General features: G+C 41.3%; 1 protein-coding gene across 5 annotated transcripts in view; it reads right to left on the bottom strand.

Moving 5' to 3' along the window:
- ESRRB (estrogen related receptor beta) overlaps positions 1–26440 on the bottom strand; it is a 167856-nt gene that overhangs the window by 93832 nt on the left and 47584 nt on the right. Inside the window, exons 1-2 of one of the 5 annotated variants that reach the window (XM_084632615.1) lie at positions 17279–17582; positions 10642–10704 (exon numbers count right to left, since the gene is read on the bottom strand). The exons of 2 other annotated variants lie outside the window; for them this stretch is intronic. In XM_084632615.1, the coding sequence (XP_084488741.1) occupies positions 10642–10704; positions 17279–17328 (113 nt within the window). In that variant the 5' untranslated portion in view covers positions 17329–17582. Of the gene's footprint in view, positions 1–10641; positions 10705–16451; positions 16501–17278; positions 17583–26440 lie in introns of those variants that run through there. 2 more of the 5 variants (XM_084632617.1, XM_084632616.1) reach the window with 2 other exon arrangements.

Raw genomic sequence — 26440 nt, 5'->3', positions numbered from 1 at the left:
TGTGGGGGGGGAGGGGAGGTCTAATGAAAGTTTTGACCTCTGTGTAACCAGAGTGCCCTGAGCAGTATCGCTTCAATGCAGGAAACAAAAAGATTGATGAATTGTATAATGTACTTTTATTGTTGTTAATATTTCTGAGTGCTGCTGGTTGGTGTCTCTTGGAGACTAACTGGCCCTTTCAGTCACAGAACAATATTAACTCCATTCTAGAGACTTGCTGTCAGAGACAGAGGCTGTGTCCTCTCTTTCAGAGTGACGAGTAAATGTCAAAATACTCACCCGACTGACAATACCACGTTTGCAAGGGACTTAGAATCACTTGTGAGTGCATGTTGCCACCTCACCTCCTCACTCCCCATGGAGCAACAGTGCCTTGCTCTTTCATTCGCATGCACAGATATTTGTTGCTTACTCAGAACTCTGCACCTTTAAATCCAGGCACAACAAAACTGTAGAAAAGGTGCTGTAGGGAACAATTCTGCTCTGGTAGCAAGATCTGGATGGAACCCAGTGGGCTTTTCCTTCACTAATTTCTAGACTGCTATTCCCCTTTCCCCCGTCCCTTGTTTGGTCTTTGTCCTTTAAGATTGTAAACTCTGAGGGGCAAACACCTGTCTAATCCTATATTCTTCACAGACATAGGATTAGACAGGCACTACAGAATAAATTCATTTGTAGGCACTACGGAATAAATAATTCCATGATTCTATTCTATCGCCAGCCTTGGGCCAGACACTGGAGTGGAGGCCTCTGGTTCCTGGAGTTCCCCATTTCATGGCTGAGTCCCCAAGTATGAGCATCTGCACAGTACTGCAATTCACACTCCAGTTAGGTCTTCCAGTACCCTCAGGCGCTAGCTTTTCCAGGTGAGCCCAAAGGGAGCCTTCCCTCTGGCCAAGATAATAGGAACTGCATGGAGCTGGGATGGCTGCAAGCACCTTGGCTGCTTGAAATATCTGGGCCACACTGAGTAGGCCTCATTTGTAACTTGCATTTTGTATGTCTTAAAAGAATAATATGTGCACAAGGATCACGCATGAGTGTGCACAAGATGCATGCACAAGCATCAAACAATACACACATGCATCGACACACTGAAATCCATTAATGCTAACAAAGAGACATATACGCCACTACCCACCATATGTACACAAGCATGCATACTCCTACATTCACATTAAACACCAACATAAAGACATTAAACAAAGCATTCAACAAACACATACAGATGAACACTTTCCACAGAACCCCCCATACCCCACATCACCCAAACCTACATACTCTGTGACAAGCACCTTTGCAAATATAAATGGCCAGAACGCAAATCAGCCTGGCCCTTTAATGACCCTTTAAGCAGAGAGGGTCTTTGTCATGTTCTACTCTCACCTCACTCACTCTATTTTCAGTATAAAATATTTCAAATCAGCAGAGAGTGAGGCTGGCTACTGCCATTAACTGCTGTTAAACCGCAATGGAACAACTGGAGGACTCAGTAATTCCACGGAGCAGGACTAAGCACTAGGTTAGAGCACAGAGAGTTAAAGCCACTGCAAGTGTCAGCATGAGCCCACTGAGCAGGTCAAAGAAAACCCTGAGATAAGCTAATCACCTTTCTCTCTCTAGGATTGATTCACTGTAAGTTTTCCTCCCTGTCTGTTCTCTTATGGCTATTTTTATTTTATCCATCACAGAGGCAAAAATGACAAAACGGGATGGTTCTGAGCTTCTGCTCCCTCCAAGTGCCAAGCCAGGACTCAGCAGGCCATGTGCTCCACCTCACCGTGAACACCACCTTTGGATTCCATTTCCATCAGTTTCCATTAAGCCTCATACTGGGACATGGTTCCTGTCTCCTCCCACTCCTTTGGAGCATCCACATAAGATAGAGCTTCTATCAGCTTCCAATTAGTGTGTCTTCTCCAATTTCCAGGACACTAAACATGCTGTAATAAATTATCTCCTGATCTGATGAGGGCAATCCCTATTCCTCAAACTCCATGAAGTCCATCACTATAACTCTTTCCATTATCAATGGCTCCATTTCAAACTCTTCCGCTCTTTGGAATATCCTGCTTCCCAAGTCTCACCATCTCTCTCAGGTACAATTCACCTCTGGCTGCGCATAGTTCCAGATCTCAATGTCACTCATCAAGAAGGCTGCAGGTAGCAGACTCTGCTTTCACAAATGACCTGGCACTATCAGAGACATCGAGCACAAAGGACATTGTATATTTTTATGAAAGCTTAATCGCTGTGGCGAAACCTCTCTGCAGTGCTACACCTTGCACCGATCTGGCTGCCACTTGCTCAGTGTGACATGTTCCTCAAACCTGAAGGAAAGCCCATTTCCAGCAGAGTGGCTCAGAGGCATACTGAGGTGTTGGTTTGAAATTGCTCGTGAGATGGATAGGACAAAGGTTAGTGCTGTTATTATTGTTTGTTGGATTTAATGTTTATTTTTAAGCAAATCCTGACTCAGTTTTTGTGAAAGTCGGTTTTTCTAATATGCATTTTAAAAAATCCTTTCCCCCCAGCTCACTATAGATACAAACTCAAAACCCCGCCTTTCCTTGGAATGAACTGCCCCTGGCCTGGGCATTTGCAGTGTATATTTTATAAAACTTTATCTTAAATGTGGGGAATTTGTCACAGTTTATCAGTTTCAACCTAAAACCAGAAACCCTGGTTACACGAATAAGACAGTCATGAGGACTGGGTTCACTTTCTTTGTTTTTTTCCCCCAATCATTATGTCTAGGTTACATGTCTGATCCGACGCTCCCTGACCTCAGTTCTGCCCTTGCTTGTTCTGCCTCCAGTTTGCATTCCATCTTCAAACACTGTTCCTAGAGTAACTGGTTGTCGGGTGCTGCTCACATGAGAATTGTGTGATGCTAGCCTGTAACTCCAACTCTCCTTCAAACCACCTGTCTGGGGTGGAGGGGCAGAGGTGTGATTATCAGCTGGTATCAGTCATCCAGCCATTGCTGGTTTCCCTTCTGGCCTGAGAGATCTTGTGTAAAGAACTCATCCCTTTTTCAGCAGCAGTGCTGTCATCTCTTCCAAGCTTTGTCTCTGTGGATTTTGTTCACACGTTGCTCATTTCAGATTTTAAGGGGCTAGAGAGTTCTTTTGGAATTCCTCCCCAGTCGGGGCTATCAGGCAGCCTGCCTTGTTTCAGAGCAGAGGTTATCATCTTTCTTTCACTTTTTCTTGATTTCATGTGCTGTTGTGAGGGCTTTACTGTTGCTCAGTTTGGTGGCACTATAGAGTTTCAACAGCATTTGCATGGGTCAACTCCCTCCACATGGATTTCTTCCTCATTCTCTCATCAGAGCACCTTCCTGCCTGGAGTTCTCAGGGATTCTCCACATGACAGAATACTTCATCTGAGCCTTGTTTTATTCCTCTCTGCCATGTTTTTATCCCAATAATATTCTTTGCAACTTCAGTGAGTTCACACTTTGTCTCCTCTCACACTTCATTTGCCTTTTTGTCCTCTGTGCATTTCAGCAATGCATCAAATTCATCCCCAATTACCACTCTGTAGCTTCCTCCAGCATACTCCAAATTATTCCCAAAGGACTGAAGGAATTGTTTCATGCATTAGAAGCATGAAACCTGAACTCTGAAAGAAGCAGCTGGTGATCTGACTCAATAAGAGCACCTGGCAGTTTTGCAGAGCGTAGAATGCTAGTTTCTGTCTTCCCCGTACAGTAGGAGCATTAGTCTGCTTCTCACAGAGATCTCTTTAAACAATTCCAGGTGTATCTTCCCTTATTATGATGTGAAGCTGAAAGGCCTAATATTGATCTCACATCAGTTTTACACTGGGGTAACTACTGATTTCAACTGAGTTACTCCTCATTTACCCCAGTGAAAATAAGAATCCGCCCAAAGCATCTTCAGATGCAGAACTCAAAAGACTTGATGATAGTGTCTTCATTTACTGACCTCTCCTATCTTAGTCTCCTATTTACATTCTTATCAACAATATCCTTCTATACTATACATGCACTGACAGCATCTCATGGTTGTTAGTTACTTTGAGAATGTGCAGTAATTATTACAAATTACTCATTGCTGGATGTAAAATGGAATCAGTTACACATTAGTCACTCCTAGAAGTTGTGAAGTACTGATTAGTTTACTTCTGTGTGGGGAAAAGTGAATCACTGTGAGTTACTGCCATTTAGTATGGTCTTCCATCTCAGAAGGCAACAAAGATTCCTTCTTGAGTTTGTGAGGCTCTTTTGTCTCGTCTGATGGTCCGCCATGAGAAGTATCAAAGTTCTAATGTAGCTGTAACACTGGTGATCATTACATACGGAGATTGCTCATATTGGACAGCATGACTTTCATGGTGTCATTCCCCATGGTAGAAGTACTTGGAGGAAGTAGGACTATTAAAGATTGAATAGGGGGATTAGTTTAGTGGCAAGCCAAAAATGATTGGGTTACTGCTTTTCAACATCTGCCTTTAATGAGAAATAAAAGAGGAACAAACATTTTGGAAGTAAGAAGCACCCTGCTAAACCAGCTATTAATAAAAAGAAAGTAAAAGAATACTTAAGAATATATATATTCATTAGTTGTTCTGAACAAAATGTATTTTATGACAGACAGGGGATTAGCTAACAAACATCTGGCTCCACAGACTGTTATTTTGGAAAAGTCATGGGGAATGTGTATACCACACTTACACAATGAATCTCTCTCTCTCTCCCTCTAGTGTCTGGACTACAAAGAGCCTGTTACAGACACTGAGCAACATACCTGAGTCTTCTAGCTCAGTCATTCAGATCCTGAAGTCTTGTGTGTTAACTCCACTGCCAACCGTCCACTCCAGGGATATTGCCTTACAATGTCATGAAGTATGGAGGTGACAATTCTCCACACAGTTCTGCTGTAATTGTACCTGGAATACTGTGTTAATTTGTGGGCATCATTTTATCAGAATGATACTGACAAACTGGATGCAGCTTTGAGCACCCAAAAGTGATCAGGTGGTTGTCTGGACTCATTAGGAAGAGAGATCAACAGATGTCTAAGGGGATAACAATATACCAATATTTGAAGAGAGAATAAACAGGAAGGATGGACAGAAATTGCTTAGCATGATAGTAGAGGACATAATCAGGAGGAATGGGATGAAATTAAGAAGGAAAACTTTTGCGCTGAATATTAGGAAAAAGTATTTTCTGTTATGAGAACTCCTTAGGCTGTGGAATCATCCCTGGAGGGAAGGGATGGAAGTCTCCTCACTTGTGACACTTACAACTAGACTAGATAGAATACTGGAAAATGTACCATAGAGCAGAATCCTGCATTGCCATAGGAAGATGGGCTGGATGACCCAATAGTTACATCTCTAATATCTGATTCTGTGATTGACACAGGAATTAAAGAACTGCCAAGATAAGTGGCTGAAAGGAATCCATATTTACTTCTCAGACCACAAAGTAATTTGATTATTTCCCAGAATTACATATGTAAAAAGTAATCTGTGATTGTAACCCTTCCCAGTACTTCATCAACTCTGATGTGTCAATGCAGTATCAACCAAGTCCTGCAGGGGGCTGTAGAGTTCTTCTGACTTTTCTCATCTGGTGCATGGATTGGAGTACCGTAATGGTCAGAGCTATTTTAAGGCAGGCTGAGGCAAAGATGATGGGCACTGACTGACTGATCTCCCAGTAAGGTATGCAGTTCCATTCTTGTTTTGGAAAAATGACACTACTTTCTCAGGTCTCTCTCCTATTCCTATTTAACATCAAGTCTCCTTCAGGTTTAAACTAGTGACTGACATATCCTGTAACCTCAGAAAAATTCTGCAATGACAATTTTTCCATACCGAACTGCCAAAGCAGAAGGTGCTGTGGCTATTTGAAGCTGAAGCTGGGGTTAACCTCAAACTCCTGTTAACGGAGCAGTTGTTTTTAACTCAAAGTGCTATATAATCTTGAACAGCTCTTACAGGAGCAGACTTTTTGGAGCTTATACTGGCTCTATCCCTTTACTCTGCCTTACCCAATGCCGCTGTCATGTCTTTCTTCCTCACCCACATAAGCACATCTTCTTAACTGATTGCGGTGAATCGCTTTGTGGTGTGGAAAGACAACGTAGTGCTTCTGTCCTTGGCCTGCCTTATTCACTCTTGTGTTGAGCTCCAACGCTATCTCACGAGACGTGCAATTACCCCATACCCTATTCCACACCACTGCACAGCAAGACTCTGCTCTGAGAGAATAACTGTGCATACATTGCTCTTTATCAGTTATTTTCAACAGCAAAGAAACTCCCCAAAACTGGAGCCCAACCTTTGAAAAATAAAACAACCAAAACATTTTCTTTCTAGTCCTCCTGAAGCAAATAAATTAACTGGATCCAAATCTCCAGCCTGCTGCCCACTCACTTGCACGCTATAGGAAACTGCCAGCTGGGGAGTCTCCACTTTTCAAGAGCAAAGTTTTGAAGGTGGTAGACTATGGAAAGTAACTCTTTCCTCTGGCTCTGCCAGTTTGTCTGTTCTTTCTATGCCTGTCTACTGGACCGTAAGCTCCCTTGGGCAGGGACTACCTTGCCTGCTGTGTATTGTACAGAACCCAGCATATTTGCCACAGTCCCACTGGAGTTGAAGGGGATTTGGATGCCTAAATCCCATAGGCTTTGTTGAATATCCCAGCTTTTACAAATAATGAGTTTAAATTATTTTTAAAACATGTATTTTGTTACATTCCCTTTACCATCCATACATTTTTAATCAAATGAATTATCTGCTAAGCAGTGGATGAGAACTTGTAATAGACACCAGCCACCTGACCTTTCTTAATTAATCCAATTCATACTTTCTCTAGTCCAGCACCTTCAAAACTTTGCTCTTGAAAGACTGACCCTTCCCAGCTGGTGATCTCCATATGGGGCAGGAATGTGTGCAGCAAGCTGGAGATTTGGATCTAGCTAGTCATCAGGATAACAATCCTATTTGCAAATCAAGTACCTTTATCAGATAAACAGCGGAGACCAGAACAATATCTAATAGTTCAACATCAGCACCAAGATATATAACTGCTTCTGTACAAAAACCTTTCTTCTAATCCTTCTTAAACTCAACCAGATTGATTGGTTTTTATTATTCATGAATTAATTTTTAACTCTTGGTCCAACAGGGGAATTGAATCTATAACATTTCCCACAAATTGAGAAAAGAAGCTCTATGTCGACAGAGCAGAACAGCCAAAAGCAGATTTTTTTCCTTTCAACTAACCATTAAAAAATGGTTGTGTCTATTATTTTCCTAAACACCTTAGGTGAAAATTTAAAGGAAAAAATGAATACATTAAAAATATACATAATACTGTAGTGCTGAGCTGGGGGAATTCATTTCCTTTTGCAAATATACACAGAGGGAAAATGAAGGATGATAGGGAAATAAACTGCAGTTTTGGGGCTTAAGAAGGCAATGGTCTTGAGGCAGGGGAGAAATTTGAAGACCGGATCTGTTCTGGAATGGGAGAAACGGGTATAGGCACTGTTTAGGGCATATGGTTCTTTCAGCCTTTTAACTGTAATTTACTGGAACCAAAAGCAAATAGTTCTCATTTTAAATCGCAAGCGGCTCCTAACAGTTATAACAGGATGGTCAGAAATGCTGTTTGCTTTGATAGGGTGTGACTTGAATTATTCCTTATTCAAATTCCTTATTCAAACTCTTTCAAAAGTGATGAACTATACAGTGGGAAGCATGTTACATTTTGTGCCCTCCCATAAGTGCCATGCTTAAAATCTCCCCAAAACAAAATAAAAGTTCCCAAAAGTAAACCAAAGATTAAACCAAAGTGTTGACTTTTCCGGCTTCGGCACAAGTCCCCAGCTTCATCCAAACAGTACTTTGTGGTTTGCTCCATATTTTGCACATTTGTCTTTTCATCCTTTCTCGCATTTTAATAGAAGTAAATATCACTGCATTTCTTTAAAATCAGAAACCCTGATGTGGGGGGGAAATCTATAAACAAAATATCTAACCACATTTAGCTATCCAATGATATCTAATCTTATTATCTACGATCTAATTATATCTGCTCTAATTCAGACTATAAAAATCTATAAATACAGATGTTATGTACACTGTATCTAGATACCATTAAATTTCTTTTTAGTTCTAGAATGCCTTTTATTCAAAGATCTCAAAAGCTTTAGAAATATTAATTAATTAAGCCATAGAACACTTCTATGAGGAAGGAAGTATTTTCATATATACTTTATGTACACACACTGTAGATATACACATTTATAGACAGTATTCACACACACTATATTTAGAGTAAACATATACACATATATTCACATATACAGTATATGTACCTGTTTTATATAGAAATATACACACACACATACACACATGGTATGTGTGCTTGTTTATTTATAATATATTACATGCAATGTTGTTGTAGCCATATTGGTCCTAAGATATTAGAGAGAGAAGAGGCTGAGGTACTATCCTTTAACGGACCAACTTCTGCTGGTGAGAGAGACAAGATTTCGAGCTTACACAAAGCTCTTCTTCAGGTCACACATATATACACACACAGATTATACATATAAACACTTATTCACATGCATGTGAGAATAAAACTGTTTCTTTCTCATCTTTACTCATGTTAAGTCTGTGTAGTGTGTAAGGTGCAACAGCACAATTTTCATCAATTATTCTAAGGGCGACCTGTCTGGTATCATTTGTATAAGGTAGAATGTATGGACACATCAGTACATCTCACCATCATTTTCAAAAGGTCACACTTGCTTCGATCTGTTAAGGCAGAAAAAGCCCACAAGGAGTGAAAGTAAAATATTTTCTAAAGCTGAAGTGCCACTGTTACAGGCCCCCGTATAGGGATTAATTTGGCTTTGAAAGTAAGTTTTGACTCTATCAGACAGCTATGCTTCCTCTCCCTGCCCCTGATCCCAGGTTAGACTGCATTGCAGGCTACACTCAATTGCCTGGAAATCACTGCTTAATAATCCAGTTAAGCATAAAGAGTGCCTTGCTCCCTTCTGATACCTTTGCACTACAGATTAATCTGATAAGCAAACTGGCTGCTAAAAGAGTGTCAGGCAATGGGTATTAAGGTCTTTGGTTTCATAGGAGTAGCTGCCCTGCATCTCACTACAGAGCAGCGCCTCCTCCCCCGCCACCCCACACACACTCCCTCACAATGACCAAAAATGCAAACGGCAGAAAAACAGAAACATTTGAGAGGCTGAATGAAGCAGCAAGTCAGAGGGGTGGAGAGAGGAAGGCAATGCCCAGAGAGGCTGAAAAGGGGCTAGAGAGGGACTGCAATCTGAGTGTTGTAAAGATATTAATCTGACCTTCCCCCCACCTTTTAGACAGCTAAAATATATATCAGGCAGTGTTTGCCTATCATACCCAATTCTGAAACAAGGAACAAATGAAAGACAAAGGTAATTCTCAGAAACAGTCTTTCAATCAAGGATAATTTGTAAAAAAATGAAAAGCAGACGAAGTATGAATACACACACACAAACATTTACAAAATTTTGGGATTAACCCTGGCTACCAGTACTGTGGTAACAGTTATAAAATGAGCCCCTGAACTCAATGTCACAAGCCTATATTTTTAACTGTTGTATTTCTAAGTCTGCGAAAATCCCATAAAGAATTTTTTTTTAAGAATAAGCAAATAAAACAACACTGTTGATGTTTCAAAACATGTCAGATTGAATGAACAAAAAAATGCAAGGAAAACTTTTTAAAAATAAAATCAGGAAAACCAAAATTATTTGCTGTCCTTCTTTTTGTGTGTTTATTTTTTTTTTAACTCTACAAACTGGTATAAAGCGCAGTGGAAGGATGTTTTGTAATTGTTTTTGCTAGCACATTTAAAGACACATTCAAAAAAATCTTTATTTACTGAAGGCAATTGACATAAAATTATATTTATGTCCTTTACTTTTCCCCACATCTTTGTGGAGGAGGAAAAACTAGATGCTCTTAAAATGATCATCTCCATATGCAAAATCATAATGACAGAATTAAACATTTTTAAGGCTATTCTTTTGACCTTTCTCTTGAGTCAAAGGACAGTGAGACAATACGCTCACCGGTATCGTTCACGGTGATGGCTTCATCACCAGCGATTGAGGCTCATTATTACTGAAGGGAACTTTAAAGTGCCAGGAGAAAAACAGAAGGAATTAAAAAATAATGTTTTGTGAAACTATACGCGTGAGAAAGACTGGGAGAATAGGAGAAAAATAGCAACAAGAAATCTCCTAATAAAAACAGCTGTATTAAAAATGCACAATCAGTTCAGAATGAATGGCATTTTGAAAAGAGACTCTCTTTCACAGGCTCCCCAACTGAAAGTATCTGGCTCTCTCTAACCCATCCGATGGCCTAGTTTTCTTATGTTAAAGAAAGTGTTTGAGACTTAAAATGTATGGTGAACTGGACATGATTTCCTAGGACAGAAAAGGAAAGTTGGGACTGTCAGAGAAGGGTTCTCACCAAATGCTCTTAGCCTCCTAAAGAACAAATGTAGAACAGGTTTCCTTTTTCTCCCACCCCTCTCAAATGGGATGTAAAATCAGGGAGATGCCCAAAGAATGAACACCTCACCGGCAGTGCAGCATCGGACAAGACAGGCCGCCTCTCTCTATGCTCAATCCATTCCCTTTCACACTAAAAAACAAAACAAAAACAGTTCTGTCATGGAATGTTACTGCAACTTAAATCCCAAGCGCAGAAAGGAGCAGAAAAGCAACTAAGGAAGGAATTTGCAAGAGAAAGCAAAGGACACTCTTCCCCTCACACACAAGTTAGTGATTTTTTTCTGAAGGGATTCTGGTTCTATTGTCCATAACATTCTCATGGGCCAAGTATATTCTTTGCAAACTGACAAAGTCAGATTAAGGATGACTAGGGTGGGATTTTCTGGGATCCCAAAAAATTGAATTGGATTTCTTGTGCTCCGTTCCCCCTCTCCCAATAGAAAGAAACAGAGCTGAGTAGGCTCCCCCATTTAGAAGAAGGGAGCAAGAAAAATTCAGCTCAGCAGGGACACAAACCCAACACAGGTTGTGTGATAACAGCTTGCCACCTGTTTTTCACAAGTTGCCTTTGCGAAGTGTAAGGGGGCACTGAATGGGAACATTGCCTGCGGTGATCAGAATGCACTGAACAGTGCAATGTGCTAGTATTTATTTGTACACAGTGCTCTTTGTAAAGGGCATCACAGAATGCTTTCCAGAGGGTGTCAGAAGCAGTAGGGAATAGGAAATATTAGTGAAACGACCGTAATCATTTGCAATAAAATAAATTATAAACACACACACCCAATCAAAGCAAGGTCAGACCTATGGAAAAGAAAATTTAGCATTAGTAAACCCTAGGAAGACAGAGAGGAGCGGTGTGCAGGAATGGTGAGGGTTAACAATACACAAGCTCCTGTCCAGCCAGCACAGGGTCAAATGATGTGCAGTGAAAGTTTCAAGTCCTCTATCCCCCAGAGCTTGTTTGCTAATTACATTTGCAATTACAAACATGACAAATATATTATTGTACAGCCCGCTCCACCTTGAGCAAGCATGTTTCTCCTCACGGACAGTCGCTTCCAGCAGCAGAGCTCTTAAAAGCTCTACATGATCAACAAAGTAAAGTGTGTTTCAGCACCAAGGGTCACTTTGTGGGCATCTCTAGTGCTCTGAAGAGGCAGGGCAGAGTTTTAAAGAGAAGCGACATGACAGGTACAGAAATTGATATTGATAGAAGTTACTGAAATTTAGCTCCTCAACAATAAATTCCCCAGAAGTTGGCTAAGATTTCTGCAGGTAATTAGTTATTATTATTTTCAATAAATAATAATTTATCCAGCTCAATATTTATTATTAATAAATAATAAGGCTGTTACATTACATTTCCACTTGCAGATCCCAGAACACATTGCAATTCAGACTAACCCACAAACTACATGGAGCAATCACCTCGCCTGCTGCTGAAATGCAGCCGATCCTGGAGGGCAGAAACAGTGCAAGATTTTTCCTGTTTTCAGCAAAATACACAAATCTGATTGCTGTTGCTGTTTTCATTGTCCACCAGCCTCTTCAGACAAACAGCCAATAGATTCATGGCTACCTATGGAACTTCTGTTTATTATTTATTTGACGGTGGTGCCTAGGAACCTCAATCAAGGTTCCTGGCCTCTTACGCTAGGCACTGTACAAATGCTATACCTACCTACTCATGCAAACTAAAAATAAATGTAAAAAACCTTTTGTATTCCCCAGCTGCCAAATAACTAACTATCTAAGATGCGGAGATGGACTTGCGGAGAAGAATTTGCCCTGTCTCTGAGGTCTACAATAAAGTCTCTCTCTCTCTCTCTCGCACACACACACACAAAATCTGGTTGCTGTTAGCACTTCCCGACTTCTGAACTGTGGGATGCAGAACAGAAAGGACAGAATTTGAGAGTAGGGATTTGGCTTTTATATCCAGCATACACCATCATCATCTTCTTTTGCTATTTCTTTCTCTAACTGTATGCAGCCAAAACATTTTACATGCTTTGAAGAGGTTTCCCAAGAATGTCCACCACCCCCACAGAGACCATGAGGTGCAGTTCGGTTTAGATATATCCATTCCCCCACCCCCTTTCCTTTTTACATTTCTTTGGAGAGATTCCATCCTCCCAAAACATGAAGTCTTTGGTAGAGAGTTGTTGATGTCACACACAAACCTCCTTAATGGACTAAAATTATTCAAAGAGCATAAGAAATTTCGGGAAGCATGAAATTAAAAATAATGGGAATCAAGCATAGGTAATAATGCAGCAGAAATGGGGCTGGGAGTCTCTGAGTCAGGGCAGTTGGTAGTGAGCAATGTAGTCTCTGAGAAGAAGGGTCTGGGATATGAAATCTCTGTCACAGCAACTTTCTTTGAACGCAATCCCTCCAAAGTCTTTTCCCTCTCGGGCTAAATGCAATATTTATTGATTACTTCAAATCAATACAATGAAAGATCTGTTTGGTTGGGTTTTCTTTAATAAATTGATCTTTCCATATCTCTCAATAATTAATATGATTAAAGTTTTTTTTTAAAGTGGAAGTTGGGAGGAGGAGAAGGGGATGTTAATAAAAATCCTATAAAATAATTTCCCAAATTCCAGTGCCAGACAGATTCTTGATAAGCTCAGTAAAGCAGGACCCCATCCTGTGATGCGAACCTGCTCAGGGAACTCAGATACTCAGTCCTTTTCATTACAGACACTTCTCAATTTATGCTGCCAGTAAAATATAACAAAAACCAAAAACAACAACTCCTTGTTCTAGTCCTTCAGAAGTGCTCAAAGTACACAGCTACAGTCAGCATCTGACACCAATTTCCTTCCATTCACAGACTGTGGAGATTTTGGAGGTTACTGGAAACAAAGTGACATTTCCTCAATCTGTAAATAAGAATCAACAAAACAAAACAAAAACAAATGAAAACAAAGTCTTTCTCTGAATTTGCTCTTTGATTGTATCAAAATTCCAGTACAGTATCTCTCTGTGTCTGTGTTTCTATGATCATACAGATACTTTATTCCTTTTAAATTTTGTTTTCTAATTGCACAATAAGATTTCAGAATCATCATCGGACAATGATTTGTGCATCTCTTTTTTACATCAAAGGAAAAACACTGAAAGACATAACCTTTAGTAGGATGCCCTAATTTGGCAATTACACACACACACACGCACACACACACACAGGTAACTTGGTCAGTCTCTCTTTCTTTCTCTTTCCAGGATATTAATTAGAAATGGCAATGATATTTTCCTACAGTCCTATCAACATCTTAGGCAGTAACAAAAACAAAACAGAAAAAGAACCTCTTCTCTCATCTGGGAGTGTGAAATTAATATTAAAGGATAAAATGCCAGATTTCACTCTCTTGTGAAAAAATCTTACGTTTATATACCGCAGAGATACAATAGAGGCATTTTATATATATATGTGTATGCATACTGTATACTTTAAAAACGTGTATGTACATGTACTGTACTTTTGATAGACATCGTAAGCACAGTGTAAGTATGTTCATTCCACCTGCCCTGACCTCCGAGACAAACTGCAGACTCAAATCATTAGCTTTTATAGTTTGCTAATCCTACCCTTGCAAAAGGTTCCTCCTTGGACCTGCTTCACCTGCCACTGACAGAAGAACTTTCCCAAACCCCAGTACATGGAGACAGCAATGAGTCCCTCAAAGCAGTAACTCCAACACATCAACTCTCTCTCTCTCTCTCTCTCACACACACACACACTCAGAGTCAACAATTAGGAACAAGTGTTTTTTTACTGTCACTGCAAGATCCAGCACTGCAGGAAACAATGCATACCAATAACCGGAGTCCTCCCTGACTCCTTGTGTCATTTCTTAGGTCAGGACACACATACAGGCAGAAGAAAAGGGAACTTTTACTACTCAGAGAAGGTGAAATTCAAAGTATAATGGAGTTTGATTAGAAGAGGTAAATTCCTCTGCTCAGTTAGTTCTTGTCTGGACTCATCCTGGATTTGGAACTTGTGTAACTTAGATCTTTCCCTGGACTCCAAAGTGGTGAGGTGACCATTTTCCTCTCTCTCTCTCTCTGTCTCCTATGTAAACTACAACTTCTGGGCATTCCACAATGGATCACCCAAGGTGCTATGCACACTTATCCCCCCATTTTACCACTATTAAAATACATAAATAAAGGAGCAGCTTTCAATATTTTAAAGTTCACATTCAATGTAATGTTCAGTTTGCCAAAAACAATCGTTGCGAACATAATTAAAACAAGAGAGTTTGGACAGAAAATAACATTATTTCAATACCCAGTATTCAGCGTAGTAAGCCACTGTATGTAGGATAGTACACTCATGCAAATAGATACAGATATAAATGTATATATATACACACACACACACACTCTACAATATGCTGTATGTACATATATACTCATGCATACACATTTTACACTTGCTGCAAAGTGTACTTGTACTATTTACACATACTGGATAGATAGGTAAATGTACATATATTGGGCCAAATTCTGCCCTGACTGATACACACACACAATCACACTGAAATCTGATCTTAGTTACACAAGGGTGTAAACCAAAGCAGAACCTGGCCATTGTATAAATTTTTATTTATACACATTATCTGGAAGGCTTCCTACATCTTTCCTCTCCTCTTGACTTTCTTCAGATTCTGAATTAGTCATGGCTTCCATAGCACTTGCCCCATAGCTTGTGCTCCTTTAACTTTTCTTTACTTTAATTTTTTTTAAATGCGTTTATTTGGTTTTTTTAATTCTCCCAATTTAGTTTCTCTCTCTCTCTCTCTCACACACACACATACACATACACACACACACACACCAAAAAAAATTGTAAATGAGCTTAGAAGCCATGCAAGCCCAGGAAAAAGAAGACAGAGATCACACCAAGAGTTTATCATTACCAAAGAATAGCTCCTCCAACCCATTTTGAAGCCATGGATCTCTCACATTTCCTAGTCACTTTCATTTGTCTAAACAGAAGCCAAAGTTAAGGGAGGCACAAGCAGGAATGAAGCACCTTGGATACACGATTGTTGGGGGCTGTCCAGGGAGACCATTAAATAGTAAAAGGTACTAACAATAATCAAATGAGTGATTTACTTTTATTGTTTTGGTACTGTCTGAATTGCTTTTCCGGATTCAACAAGTAGAACGGATGAACAGAAAAAAGTTAACAAGAGCAGACATGACAGTTGGTAATTATCAAGCTACAAACTATTTTTCATGGAGGTAACAGCGCACTTTCAAAACTTTGACTTTGTATTAAAAATACCTAATGGGATGCAATCCACTTTTCCTTTACAAATCTGTTTGTTTATTTTTAATTCAAAGCGGAACAGCCAAAAGCGAAGCACCAGTCACAAAAGCCATAGGGCTTAAACTGGTAATTCCCATTTAAAATAATAAATCTCATGTTAACAGCGCTGTTGGAAGCAAAGGAGTAAGGTAAGGAAAGAAGGAATGAGAGCAAGTCAGGAAAAAGGGAGGGAGAGAAACAGAAAGATGTGAGAGAGATGAAAGAGAGCTGTAATGAGAAGAGCAGAGTAAAAGGCATAATTTTTTAATTCTCTTTTAATTCATGCTAACTAGGATGCAGTTATTAAACAAATAATGAACCAGCCAAAGTGACTATTTCCGTCTCTGGTGACACCATGGAGCCTTTGTAGGTGACACACAGACTAATATGCAAATACACAAAAGGAGACTCGACTTAGAAAGAGATTTGTCGGAGAGGAGAAACGTACTTGAAAAGGAATTGTACCGGTGGACCGGACACAAATTGCAAAAGGAATTCATCCTGTCTCCCAAGTTCCCCAAAAAGGATCAAATCCAACTTACTTGCTGAAGTGATTTTATACAAAGCATTGTCGGGCACGTTCCAATATAACATACAAAGAATGAGAACACCAGCAGGTGCCGAGGAATCTGTCATCAGTCCAGCTTGGGATGCCTGCTCAGTAGCTCTCCTCCACTCTTTCCCCGCGCTGGCTGCCCTGATTGCAAGCCTAGGAAGGCTGGCTTTCCACAGATGAAGCTTTTGCCTTTCTTTTAAATAAGTGAACCCAGTAAAATATCTGTGTTTTCATGTACTGTATCTACTTTGTGTGGACAGTATATATCTATTTACACCCAGGCACTAGTTCATCTAATAGAAATTTTACATAGCCCTGAGCACAAACAGAAAGTAAATCTGTGAAAGCAGAACATGCATTGTAGATTTTCTGTTTCATCAGTCTGTGTTCCCCAGAGATGAAGCATTAAAGGAAGAAGTTGCAAGAAGGAAATTAATAAATTGGCACAAACTAAAGTCAAATCAAACTGAGTTGTGGATTCCTTAGAGAGATTTTCCTTTCACCTAAGCAGGCTTTTTGGTCTGCACCTGTTCTAAAAGGAGATTTGCTTCCCTCCAAGCCTCAGACAGGAACATTGATACCCCCTCACACAATCCCCTGCCCACCTCTACATAATTTGTCCAAAAGATAGGAAATCTGCAGAGGAATTTCTCCTCAGGGGTGGTGCGGGGGGAGAGGGAAGAAACCTCAAGTAAAAATTGCTTTCCCCCCTTCCCAACTCAATGTCAGACAATACTCAGGGTCACACAAGTGCCAGCCTGTCATTTCCAGCACAGGCAAAACCAAACCAAACCAAACAAACAGGGCACCTACTGGTTGTGGTAGCTGAGAGGGTCTGAGATGCAAAGTTCGGAAATGTCCATCAGTCCAGTTTTAGCATTCCCAGTTGGCAGAGAAAAGCAACTAAATTACAGTGAAGAGAGAGTGAAGGGGAAAAAAGGGAGCCACAGAAAGGGGACCAGACTGCAAGAAAAGGGACAAGGAAGGAAAGAAAGGGGGTGGGAGAAAAAGAGGAGACAGTTAAAGAGGGTAGGAGAGAAAGAGAGACAGACATATGCACATCCACACACATACACTCATCCAGACACACTGAAGCAGGCAGAGGGAAGGGAGGCAGCTGAGAAGACACAGGCACAAGAGATTTAGATCCCACTAACTCCACTGTAGCTTTAAGACTGAGAGACTGATGAATATGGCAAAGCTGCTATTGGTTACCACTCAGGGGCTGGACTTGAAGTGACAGAGCAGAACTGGGCAGGGAGGGGGGTGAGAAGGAGGGAGGTGGGGGGCAAGCTAGTGAGACTTCAATAGACTAACATACCTACACATGGGCTAATAGCATCAGAGGAAGAGAATGCTGATCACACAGCCAAAGAGCTTGTGATCCTGCAGTTGGCTAGGCAAAACCAGGGGGACAGGGAGTGACCTTCGGTCCTTTACACAGTCCCCCTTGCCTTCTACAATGTGAATTCCACTGGCAGCAGAACTGAGTGAGACAGGACCTCGTGGCTGATGGGTCTCCTTTGTTTTTTGTTTGTTTCCAGATACATAGCCTGTGCATTCCTCTGAATGCCTGTGACTGTTAAAGTGTCTGCCGGGGGAACACTTTGGGGTCAGCAACAAAACCTCATGCTGCTTGTGCATTCATAGCAATTCCTGATCATTTCCTCAAGTTATCAGGAATCATAAAAGGCTTCTCATCAGAAAGTGTTGAGGAAAAACTGACCCTAACAGAAAGGAGAGACACAGCAGACACAATATAGTGCTAAGTAGCAGCCCAACACCAGCTCCCGAATGGACACTGCTGGATACAGCATAGCTGTATCCGGGGAGGATCCTATCCACCCCTGACAGAAATCTGAGGGTTCTGTCTCTACTCTTTGTCAGTACTTGGATTGTCATGCCAATAAAGTCTCATAAATGAATATGTGTGACTACCAGTTTGAATGCATGTGGGAAACAGAACTTCTTGGATTTATTGGCACTCACCAAAGGGTGATGTCTGTTAGTCAAATGCCACAGTGATGGGTGATTTAGAAATGCAAATGACAACAGTAATATTAACTACCATCACCTGATTCAATCTTAAAATGTAAGTTATTGTGACATGGTGACTCTCCCCGCATGTGCATGCACACCCACACTTACGCGTCAGCCTCTTACCTACCGACTCACTGTACTTAGTGTTCATAAAGCACTCAGACCCTGAAGTGAAAGGTGCTTTATGTATTATTCCAATCTACATGCACATCCACACATGTACTTCAGTGCATGTCCAGAGACACTATCAAATACATTCACACACAGTAGTCCATACGCACACCTAGACATGCATACGTACCAGTTTGCATACATCTATGCACACAGACACATGCACTGTCACATGCAAACACATCACTCCATTTGTATATCTATACAAATACACACACAGCTCAACAGATATACACACACACACTTGTATGGGTGTACGCAATTCAGTGCTGGGCGCACACCAATATACACACACAGTGACTCAGCCCACCCAAAATACACACAGACAGACTAATATATGCAGATCCCCATATATAAACCCTCAAATACACACACAGAATGATTCATTCTGAAATATACATATGCACCCTCTTTCATACAAAGAATAGGGCCTGACTCTGATCTCATACCAATTTAAATCAGAAATAAATTCAATGAAACCCATGGATTTACAGTGGTATAAAACCTGTATAAGCGAGACCAGAATCAGATCTTCAGGGTAAATGCATGCATTCCAGATACAAACCTTTAACTCTCGCCCAGAGGTGCAAAGAAACACCCTGAGAGGTTAACACAGCAGAATACATTGATACATACATTTGCAGAGAAGTGCTCACAAAACTTCTCAATTTCAGACTCAAACTGTCAATCACACACATTCACTCTCTCTCACACACACAGACATTTCCAAGGCTTTGTACACATTTATTGGCTGCCATTAGAGTCAATGGGATCTCCCCCAACTCCCACACCATCATGTTCACACACATATTTTCACCTTCAAACCACAGTTACATTGGCACACTCACCCCCATCCAAACACTCACACTTAACCCCACACATGCAAAGTCAGAGTCTCTCATACATGATCATACTATACAGACACTCACACTGGCAGTCCCTCTCCTACAAAGTTCTATTACTGATCTAGTTGTTTGTTGCTATCTTCCATGTTCTAAACCAGACACATGCAAATCTTATTTTCACTTCTCTCTGCCCTGCTTTCTACTTTTTTTTAATCTTTGGAGTTTTGCTACTCAATAAATTAAAAATTAATTTAATAAATAATTAAGAAAAATAGAGATTTTTAAGCCAAACAAGTCTTTCTATATATCTGTGGACAGCAGAACCCCTTGTTCTCCTATGCCAAGGGGGAAAAAAACCCAAGTTAGGGCAAAGAGGAGATTGCTTCATTATATAACACAGCATTAAACCTGAGTCCATAACTGGAGGCTATGGTGTAATACACCAGGTAAAGCACTAGACAGATTGGAGCTATTCAAATGAGGGGAATTACACAGCACAATGGCAAGTGAAATTTGACTTGGTTCAGTATTCAGCAATGTACATTGGCTAAAGTAGTTTAAATTTCTCATATAAGCCAAGAGGATCCGTATTTGCAGGATATTGAGGAAGGGATAAAATAATGGGCTAGATCCTCAGCTGGTACAAACCATCATAGCTCCACTGAAGTCCACATTAAGTCAGTACAGCTAAATCAATTTACATTAGGTAATAATCTGCCCCAATGTGATCAAAGTACTGTATAAAATAATGGTGTGCCCTGACCTGGAGAACTGTGTTTGATTTTGATCAACTCACCTTCAGATGTAACAGACTAAATAATCAAAGTAAAGTGATAAGAATGGTTAGAGGTACAACATGGTGGAGCTTACAAAGAAAGAGACTGCAAAAGTGAGGATGATTCAGTTTGGAAAAGAGACGGGAGAGGGGACTGGAATGGGATGTTTGAGAGTATGACATACTTACAGCAGAATATAACAGGTGATTTACAGCAGAATATAACAGGTGACATTCAGATTATAGAAGAGCTGTGTAAGCTCAAAAACTTCTCTCTCTTACCAACAGAAGTTGGTCCAATAAAAGATATCACCTTACCCGCCTTATCTCTCTATATCCTGGGACCAACATGGCCACAACACCACTGCATTCAGATTATAGACAGTTCTGAGAAACAGGATTTATATGAACTGAAATAAACATTTACATGCATACATCTTTATGCACAGGAGCATATAAAGATTTAAGCACTTAAATCTTTACCTCTGAATTCTGCAGTTCACTAAGACTTTAGCATGTAAATAAAAACAGAGACCTGGGGAAAGGACTCTGTTTTGAATTATGAGGATTTTCAGATAAGTGAGATTTGGTTAATAAAGGTTCCACTAGTGAAAGCCCATAGTTCCCTGCTTTACCCATTTCCCAGAAGAATAACAGTACATTCAGTAAGTGTAAAACAAAATAAATTAAATACTATTGTATATACTGCAGTATATATTGTTAACTTGTGAAACTCACTGATGCAGGAGGCATCAGGCAAAATATGTGGCTTGATTTTTGGAACTCTGACCATTAATAGCATTTGCAACTCTTAAGACATTTCTACACCAAAACTTAAGTTGACCTATATTAGATCAACTTACAGCCACCGTAGTAATTACTGAGGTGGTGCATGTCCACACTACACTCCTTCGGTCGGTGGTACACCAGAAGCGCTTCCACCGACCTAAGAGGAGCAGTGTGGGGAGCACCTCAGCTCCACTCATAACTCCCCACCAGAAGCCTGGCTGCCCCACAGGCACCCGGCTCACCACTGGCTCTCCCCCGCACCCCATTCTCTGCTGGGAGCCTGGTTGCGCCCCCGCCTTCCCACTCCCTACTGGGAGCCCGGTGGCCCACTTGCCCCACCTTGCCTCCCTTTTCCCTGCCAGGAGCTCATTACCCCCCCCCACCCCACCAGGGATGCCAGGAGCAGCCCAGCTCCAAGCGGCGTGCCCAGGCAGTGGGCAGCAACCTAGCTGGGCATGGGGAGGATGAAGCCGTGAAATTGACAAGAATGACAGTCAGCAGCCAGTGTAAGTAAGTAACAGAGCGTCTATATGGACACTGTCACCCTAACTACACCAACATAAGCCCTATGCCTCTCGTGGATGTGGAGATATTATGTTGGGTGTAGCAGAACACTTAGGCCACGTCTACACTACCCTCCGGATCAGCGGGCAGTGACCGATCTATTGGGGATCGATTTATCGTGTCTAGTGTAGATGCAATAAATTGATCCCCGATCGCTCTGCCATCGACTCCGGAACTCCACCACAGCGAGAGGCGGAAGCGGAGTCGACGGGGGAGTGGTGTTTGTTGATCCCGTGCTGCGAGGACGCAAAGTAAGTGATTCTAAGTTGATCTAAGATACGTCAACTTCAGCTACGCTATTCTCGTAGCTGAAGTTGCATATCTTAGATTGATTCCCCCCCACCTGCAGTGTAGACCAGGCCTTACATCAGTGGGAGCAAAGCTGTAGTGTATACACTGACAGACATAAAGCTGCCTTATGTCGACCTAACTGCGTAGCGTAAATCAGGGCTTAGAGCCTAAAACAATGAGATAAGAGGAAATCATATCTCAAGCTTAATGACACAAGGGGATTGTTTGTGGATTTTATCCTCTTATTCCACATGCATTGATGGCTTTTTGAGCCTCTCTCTGAACTTCAAGTATTGTCACTGTCAGGTGCCTGTCACTGCCAGAGATGGGATAACTGAAGTAGATGGTCCACTATAGCAAACCAACTGCCTGGTCCACTATAGCAAATCTTACAGTATGTTCCTACAGTGCATTAAAGGATGCAGAATAAAGAATAAAATACATTGTATAGTAGCAGAGATCAACTTTCTTTAGCACTACATAAATGAAAAAGTGAAGCGGAGGTTTTATTTCCAAGGCCAGAGGACTGGATCCTGTAAGAATTTTCTATTACATGGTACTTATGTTTTATTAGACCAAATGATTGATGGAAAATTAATCACTTTATCTGATGGTTGCACACAGTACTAATGTCAGTGATAGGTGAATTGCAAAAGGCAGGTTGATTCAGCATGGATATGTTTACACATTTATCCAAACCTTTGTGCTCCCAATCATTCTTCTCTTCAGATTTCTCTCAATCTTCCTCCCTGCAACTGGGTCAGGCTGCCCCCTGCCCTGGTATGCTCTCTATTGTCAAGAGGTGCAATGATCTGCCATCTTCTTTGGTAAGTCTTCTTCTTGTTCTGAGGGTGAATGTTCTCTCCACTGTGGTTCACAGAAGCCCAGGAACACCTCTGGTGGGTCTTGTTTTCAAGCAGTAAAAGCAACCTGGCCAGAGCATGTGACTCAGAGTATACCATGGGATTGTAAAACCCTGGAGTACATTGTGTGAGAGATCCCTTTATACCCATGAGATTAGCAGGTCCTATGGGAAAGGAGAAAGGGATATTACCAAAGAATCTCACAAAACCAAGCATACTGTGGGGTGTTTTTATATTTTGAAGTGGCAGATCAGTGGGATCCAACAGGAGGATTACTGTGGCCCACTACACCAGACTGGAGGGGCAGGCAATCTAGTCAGCCTCAAAGGAGGGAGGGAGGGATAGCTCAGTGGTTTGAGCATTGGCCTGCTAAACCCAGGGTTGTGACTTCAATCCTTGAGGGGGCCATTTAGGGATCTGGGGCAAAAATTGGGGATTGGTCCTGCTTTGAGCAGGGGGTTGGACTAGATGACCTCCTGAGGTCCCTTCCAACCCTGATATTCTATGATTCTGTGAGGAAACCTGATAGGAGGGGTGGGGAGCAAATACCAGGATGCTTCCTGAAGTAGTCCGAGGTCACAGCAGGGAGCAGACTGTTCAGAAACCACTGATGATGAAATAGAAGCAAGAGGCCATCCAGTTGCCCCTTGAAGACGTATTCCCAATGTTGCACAGTTAGTGATGGATGATGGGAGGGGTTGGAGAAAATCCATAGGGGTCCTGTTGGAATATGCCCTGTGATATGGGGTTTGGAGGGACCTTTATCTAATCTGAGAATGGATAGGATTTGGTTCAAGGGTGGTTGAAGCTTCTGATTGGTCTTATTTATCTGAAATCGAGTCTCCCATTGTGGACTATTGCTCACCTGCTGCACCCTGACTGATTTAGTGAGCAGCCATTTTGTGTGCTGCTTCAGGCAATGAGCGGTCAGCTTGGTAACTGGCCTTTCAGGCAGCTGCCACTTTCCCAATAGCTGAAGTTTTCATTTTGTGTCTAAACTTTTATCAGGGCCTAGGGGAGCCAGCCAGGGAGCCATCCAATTGGCTGGCACAGGCTCCATGTGGTCTAATTAACTGACATCAGTAACACAATGGCGCTTTGTGCTCAGATAATGGGCTCCTGCTGACAGGAACTGCCCAGGCAAAGATGAGATGGGAATCTGTGAAGCGGCTGCGCAGACCCATTTTTGGTGCAAAAATTATAATCACTTTAGACCCAGTGTAAATGGACAAATGACACTTTCCATGCCTCTGGAGTAGCTAAAATTTAGCTACTAAAACATAGCTGCTAAGTGGAGCCCTGCTTCCCTCCTCAGGAACCTGAGGGGATGGCCACTATAGGCTTTGCCACATCTGCCATCTTGAAGTCTCTACGGAACAGGGCCACAAACCCAAGACGCTGTCTGTGGAGCGTTAGAGGCTTCATTTTGCTTTCAAAAAGCCGATGTCGACAGTCCTCATAAAGCTTTTCTAGCTTCTAAAACTGCCAGTGGGGCTTCCTCCCCTCCCAGAGGAAAACAACAATGGCAACAGTGAGTAGGTTTGCCAACTGATCTTAACCCTGCCCTTGAATGATCACCTCTAGGAGAGAGATGAATTCAGTTACCCTACCACCCATTCAGTACATAGTCATTCTGCTGGGAATACCAACAAGTGAGCCACTACCCGTGGGGATGGTTTTCATGATGTGGGCATGTGGATTTGATTCTCTCCATTCAATATCACACCTGGCTCACTGAACAGTCTTCTTCTTAGCGTATGCACAATGTGCCTTAGGTAGCATGAGACCAGGATTCATCGCTGAATTTGGTCCGCTTGTTGGATCATTAGCTTCTCCAAACTGGGCCAGGTACTGATAGGAAGTGTGATGTGAACACTGATCCATGACCCCCACCACACAGTTATCAGATAGCAAATACTTTCATTCGCTAATAGGATGGAATGGAATCTGTGTCCTATAGGCAAATTGTTCTATAGTTTGATATCAGTCCTCTAAACCAGACTGTTTCCTGCCCAGAAAGAAAACAGCAAATTCACATCACTACAGATCTTTGGTACTTTTACTGGCTTTCTGAGAGCTGATGAACTGAGATTTTCTTGAGACTTATTTTCTGTTCTTTAATGACTAAGCTATTTTCTGATGGATTAATTTTTACTTTTTTAACTTTTATCATGGAAGAACGGTCAACTTTCCAGCAAGCTGATTGATTGAATGACAGAAATTTCATTTGGTCTAATACAGCAGCAACCTACAAATCATGCCAAGCAAACCTGATTTCACTCTTTGATAAAATTATGTTTTTTTGTAGATAAGGGGAATGCAAACATATGGAACAGACCTAGATTTTTTTTTAAAAAGTCCCCACTATGATCTCCCATGATATTCTTGTGGGAAAGTCAGTAAGGTGGCATCTGCACAGAAAAAAAATTTGATGCAAAACTTAGGAGAGCTGGGCAAGTAACTTGAGTATACATGTCTGTGTCTGACACCATATCACATCAGTATGCTATAAGGTACAGCATATAGCATACTGATGTGATAAACAATTATTTTATGCTGCTTATGAACAAGTTACCTGGAACTTGTTTACCTGGGGATGTTGTGGAATCCCCATCATTGGAGCTTTTCAAGAACAGGTTAGACAAATACCTGTCAGGGATGAGCTACAGGGTATACTTAATCCAGCATCAGTGCAGGGGGATGGACTAGATGACTTCTTGAGGTCCCTTCCACACCTACATTTCTATGATTCTATGGCAATAATATTGTAACAAAACCATTACCCACTAGGGCTTCACAGATGTATCTATGTTGTACACATGATCACTCAACTTCACAGTGGCAGTGTGGGTAAAATCAGATCCTCTTGCCCCTAACGATAGGCCCTAATCTCCTGAGCTAAAGGAGAGCCTCCCTTAAGCTGTTGGCAGAAGTACACCACCTCCCATTCTATCACCTTCCACAGCAATCAGCTATCCCCAACTGGGACAACACATAGGATCCCTCCCCTACTCTGCTCCGCTTTCTCTACAACTGTCCCTGTAAAACTCTTCATGCACAGATCACACAGAACACATATTGCACAGTACGAAATGTTTATCTGCCACTCCAAAGACAATTTTCTAACATGAACCAAGCCCCCCACAGACATTTCCTCAAGCAAAATTATTAACCTTACTTGTTAATTGCATCCATCCGAAATGCACTGCTACCATGCTTGTAGTTAAGGCTGCATATTTACTGTAGAGGCAATAAGTGGCAACGGTGTGTGCTGTGCATTTAGGATGTGGTAGTGGTGATGTGTAAGAGGGTGGATGTGTATGTAGATTAAATATACGCTCCTTGATTTTGAGGGTTTCTGTCAGTGGGATTTGCCTTAACTCTTTATTAATGATTTTTTAACAAGGGAATATGTACAGCAGCCAGTTCATTACCATTATGATGTACTTCTATAGAGCCTTCTGTCTGCAAATCTACTTGTGTCACAAACATTAATTAGCCCTCAGACTCCTGGAAGATAAGTCAGTATTCTCATTCCCATTCTATAGATGGAAAAACCAAAACACTGAGAGGTTAAGTGACTTGCCCAAGTGTCTTGATTTCTGGTCCTCAGCTGTAGTTGCAGAATTCTGTTCCC

The sequence above is a fragment of the Lepidochelys olivacea genome (assembly GCF_965140295.1).
Source record: "Lepidochelys olivacea isolate rLepOli2 genome assembly, chromosome: 6".
Classification (NCBI taxonomy): Eukaryota; Metazoa; Chordata; order Testudines; family Cheloniidae; genus Lepidochelys; species Lepidochelys olivacea.
Note: the sequence above shows the minus strand (reverse complement) of the source record. Positions and strands in the feature narration are given on the sequence as shown.